The 4,583-nt window shown below is 27.9% G+C and overlaps 1 protein-coding gene across 1 annotated transcript; it reads right to left on the bottom strand.

Annotated features, from left to right (window-relative positions):
* Positions 1–675: 675 nt before the first annotated feature.
* Positions 676–2,396, bottom strand: LOC108749049 (3-oxoacyl-[acyl-carrier-protein] reductase FabG-like). The gene is made up of 4 exons (XM_018487545.1): positions 2,060–2,396; positions 1,745–1,946; positions 1,402–1,649; positions 676–709 (listed from the first exon to the last, which is right to left on the bottom strand). The coding sequence occupies exons 1-3, from the start codon at positions 2,374–2,376 to the stop codon at positions 1,404–1,406; spliced, it is 765 nt and encodes a 254-aa protein (XP_018343047.1). The 5' UTR covers positions 2,377–2,396; the 3' UTR covers positions 676–709; positions 1,402–1,403.
* Positions 2,397–4,583: the final 2,187 nt, after the last annotated feature.

Below are 4,583 nucleotides of genomic sequence, written 5' to 3'. Positions count from 1 at the left end.
TATATATATATTAGGTCAAGTAGAAAGTTTCGTTCGTTTTTTTTGCAAAAAGTATGGTTTTATTTAAAAACAAAATGAAAAAATACCTCAAAATATTGTCTATCATTAGCAATAACTTTTTCCCATTTTTCGGACTGTCAGCGAATTCCGCGGCAAAAGAATGACTTATCTTTGGAGGCTATCCACTCAGAGATCCATGATATATACATAAAAAAATATGTATATTATATATTATTTGGAAGTTTAGATAAATGAAATAAGAGGATTTTTATACTTAAGATTTAAAGATGTTATGATCTTAGACGTCCTATACTGAAATTTGCTTTAGGGCCTCAATTAGAGGGTTGTTAAATTTCTACAACATAAATCCGATAATTTTTTAAGTTTGGTGCACTTATTACAAAGAACGAATAACCAAAAAATAAAAGAAAAATTTCACTAATTTTAATAATTTTATCTTTTATTTTTATATTCATTTTGATATCATGGATATATTAATAAAACGTCTTATATTTTATACTTTCTTTTGTAGTAATATATTGTGTAATTATTAGAATGAAAAATTACATTTTCTGATCTTAGTTTTTAAAAATATTTCTGGAAAACGTATATTTTAGTTCGTAGACACTTTAAAGATTACTTGTATCTATTTAAATTTTGCTTTTCTAAATTTTTCTCTACGTTGGAGCGTACATTTTACTGCTTCGCAACATAGATTTGAGCAGACGTAACATGCCAATCTTCATCTATAGGCATTGTCATCCCTGTTATAAAACTAGCATCGTCACTTGCTAGAAATGCAATAGTTTTTACGATTTCTAAAGTGTCACCGTTTCTTCCTAAAGCATATCCTCCTTTCAACTGCTCGAAAATAGTTTTAACCTGTTCTTCTGTTAGTCCAGTATTCCGAAGGATATTTGTTGGTATAGCGCCAGGATTTACGGAATTTACATGAGGATTTTTATACCTAAGATTTAAAGGTGTTATGGTCTTAGACGTCCTACACTAGAATTTGCTTTCATTTGCCTTAATTAGAGGATTACTAAGCTTCTGAAACACAAATCCGTTAATTTTTTAAATTTGACGAGCCCTACAACGAATGAACAACCAAAAAATAAAAGAAAAAATTCACTAATTTTAATAATTTTATCTTTTATTTTTGTATTTATCTTGATATCATGGGTATATTAATAAAACATATTTCATATTTTCTTTTGTAATAATTATATATTGTATAATGATTAGAATGTAAAATTACATTTTCTGATCTTAGCTTTTGAAAATATTTTCAGAAAACGTATGTTTGATGTTCACACTTTAAAAATTACTTGTATCTATTTCAATTTTGCGCTTTTTCAAATTTTTCTCTATGTTGGAGTTTACATTTTATTGCCTCGCAATATCTAGATTTGAGCAGGCATAACATGCCAACCTCCATCTACAGGCATTGTCACTCCTGTTATAAAACTAGCATCGTCACTTGCTAGAAATGCAATAGTTTTTGCGATTTCTAAAGTGTCACCGTTTCTTCCTAAAGCATGCCCTCCTTTTAACTGCTCGAAAATAGTTTTAACCTGTTCTTCTGTCAGTCCAGTGTTCCGAAGAATATTTGTTGGTATAGCGCCAGGATTTACGGAATTCACACGCACCTATATCGTATTTAAAAAAAAATAATATGACGTTCAAAATAATATTTATAATGTTATTGTTGAAAAAAGAAAACAGCCATTATCCTTATACGCACCTGTCGTGATGCCAATTCTAAAGCAACGCAACGCGTAAATTGATCCAGAGCCGCCTTACTCATGCAATATGGCAGATTATTCTTCAGTGGTCGTAATCCAGCCACGCTTGAAACATTTACAATGTTGCCTTTGGTTTTGATTAAATGTGGCACTGCTAGTGTAGTCAATTGAAATACTGATCGAACATTTACATTGAAAATACTGTAAACACATTTACATATAAAACATATTTTTGTTATATCAGTATATTTTTAAAATAAAACAGAATTTATCAATATTCATACATGTTTATACATCAGTATATCATTACATACTTGTCGTACTGTTCTAAGCTTGGAGTTTCTATACTACCGAATTCTACAATTGCAGCGTTATTAACTAAAACATCTAATTTGCTATAATGTTTGATTGTTGAGTCGATAATATTTTTCACATCATTCTCATTGGCTAAATCTCCCGTTATAATAAAAGGTTTTGGTTGTCCACATTGTTCGGCTACCTTGTCTAAATTGTGCTTATTACGCCCTGTTATCGATAGCAATGCACCAAGCTGAGCAAAGTGAATAGCTGTTTCAGCTCCAATTCCTGAACTGGCCCCTGTTATCAGAACAACTTTTCCCGCAAAAGACATCTAAAATAGATAAGATTTTTCAGACTAGATGTATCCAGTAGCGCACCGCTCATCAAGCAGCCATAAGTAAATTAAATCCGATTACATTAAATTGTTACATTACGTAATATAATCTAAGATACTAATATTACGAATTTAATGTAATTATTATGTAGCTAATGGAATTATATTTGCATTTGCTGTAACATATTTTAAATCATATTTGTCCTTGCATATAATAATTAATAATAATTATAGCTCAAGCAATTAAAAAAGTCATGTTGGTATCAAAATAGCTCTAATGATTGTCAATATTACTAGTTACTACGCAATCAATTGCGATTTATTTAATGTCGTTTTGACGTAATCTGTTCTGCTTGGAAGGTTTCGTCTTTTAATTATATGATATGTAATTATACAACAGAAAAGTTTAAGTTTTTTTTTGTTAGGATAAATTAAATTTGTATTTATTTCTTCTCAATACATTTCATTAAATCAAAAAGACACAAAATTATTGTAGGAATTCTATCGTATTTTAATAGTTGAATCGGTTTTTAATGGAGAATAAAAGAAATCAATAGAAAACGATGTTTTTCTCGGAAGCGATGAGTTATTATAAATATATTTTAAAAACACTTTAAATTACGATTAAAAAGTAAGATTGTTTTGAAATGATATACTGCTTCCTATCGTTATCTTTACTTTTTTAACGGAGTTATATAACAGCACATTTCTATACACATGTTGCAATAAGATATTGTGAAATCTGTGGACTAAGATTACGTTGCACATTTGTTATCGTCATTAATCGGATTTAATAATATAAGTAGTTATTAATTGCATTCAGAAGAGAAAACTGACGTTTTACATTTGGATTTTATCCGGCAAAATCGAATAAGCTGGATAATCGAATTTTATTCGGAAATTATTTTAACCTCAACAAAGAGATTGAAAAAGTAAAATCTAATTGTTTAAGTTATAATATCATACATTATATATGTTAATTAATATTTAAACATCAATAAAAAAATATGTAGTTTTTTTATATATTGGTCAAATGTACATATAAAAAAATATTTAAAAAATTTAAATTTTAAATATGTATCATAATTATTTCTAATTTCAAATTGAGAAAACGATTTTTTCATAATCCAGCCAGATAGTTGAACGATCCGGCCAGGAGCACCTATCATGAAATAAGTTGGAATGAATTCCAATCGGAATCCGAATGATTCCATAATATCGATTATGTAATTTTTTCCTTAGGGCGGAAACGTAAAAAATAAAATTTTTTTGTATGTATGTGTATGTATGTGCATACTTACATACATAAAAATACATAAAAAACACTTTTCACATTTCCTCCTTAGAGAAAAAGTTACATGATAGATACTCTGATGGCCGCACGGATTATAAAAAAATTGATCGGACATATAGAGGCTGAATATTATCGGATATTCGTTGCATCTTTAGAATAATATCATATTATTTAGATAATATTATAATTATATTTATATAAAAATGTTGATGAATATTTCATATAAAATCAATAATTTAAAATGTTTACCTAATGTTTCTTGTTTACTAGTTATATCATGTGTTCTAAGATAATAATATTATAAATTTAATGTTATTGGCTGCGTAAAGCATGATACGCACGACATATTATTATTTATTCTTGTTGCTCATCAAATAATAAATAAAGATAAAATTAGATATCATGCGCATCATACGTTTTACAGAACTCGCAATCATTATAGCTAATAATATTATATTTGTATTTGCAAATATATATACCGATTTAATTATGTAACAATAGTAAATTGTGTTTAACAAATGTATAAATACTTACCGTAGTACAATATTAAATGATTCACAAAATTTATAATTTTGAGCGAAAAAATATACAATATTGCGTTTGTAATGATGCGATCCGTATCAGTGCATGGTAAGCAAACACGCTATACCATAAATGCATAACTTAAATAGGCACTTTACATACTTATAAGACATGTTCCACTCCTTTATTTAAAAACAGTAAGACGCTCATTTAGTCATGATTAAATATTATAACAGATGACAAAACGTTTCCTGTTGTAAGATATATTTTGAATTGTCTATCATTAATGCGCATATAATTAATAATTATAGCTCAAGCAGAAGAAAACATGTTAACATCAAAGCAGTTCCCGATAAAAATTTTTTTATATAAGAATATACATATATAT

Source organism: Trachymyrmex septentrionalis, unplaced genomic scaffold, assembly GCF_001594115.1.
Source record: "Trachymyrmex septentrionalis isolate Tsep2-gDNA-1 unplaced genomic scaffold, Tsep1.0 scaffold253, whole genome shotgun sequence".
In the NCBI taxonomy this organism is placed as follows: domain Eukaryota; kingdom Metazoa; phylum Arthropoda; class Insecta; order Hymenoptera; family Formicidae; genus Trachymyrmex; species Trachymyrmex septentrionalis.
This window is presented reverse-complemented; position numbering and strand designations above follow the sequence as displayed.

Excerpts from the sequence above, each read along its gene's own strand:
- LOC108749049 (XM_018487545.1), bottom strand. The coding sequence starts at position 2,376 with ATGTCTTTTGCGGGAAAAGTTGTTCTGATAACAGGGGCCAGTTCAGGA. Across the intron at positions 1,947-2,059 it reads AGCTTAGAACAGTACGACAA|TATTTTCAATGTAAATGTTC; the intron begins GTATGTAATGAT and ends ATGTGTTTACAG. Across the intron at positions 1,650-1,744 it reads TAGAATTGGCATCACGACAG|GTGCGTGTGAATTCCGTAAA; the intron begins GTGCGTATAAGG and ends AATACGATATAG.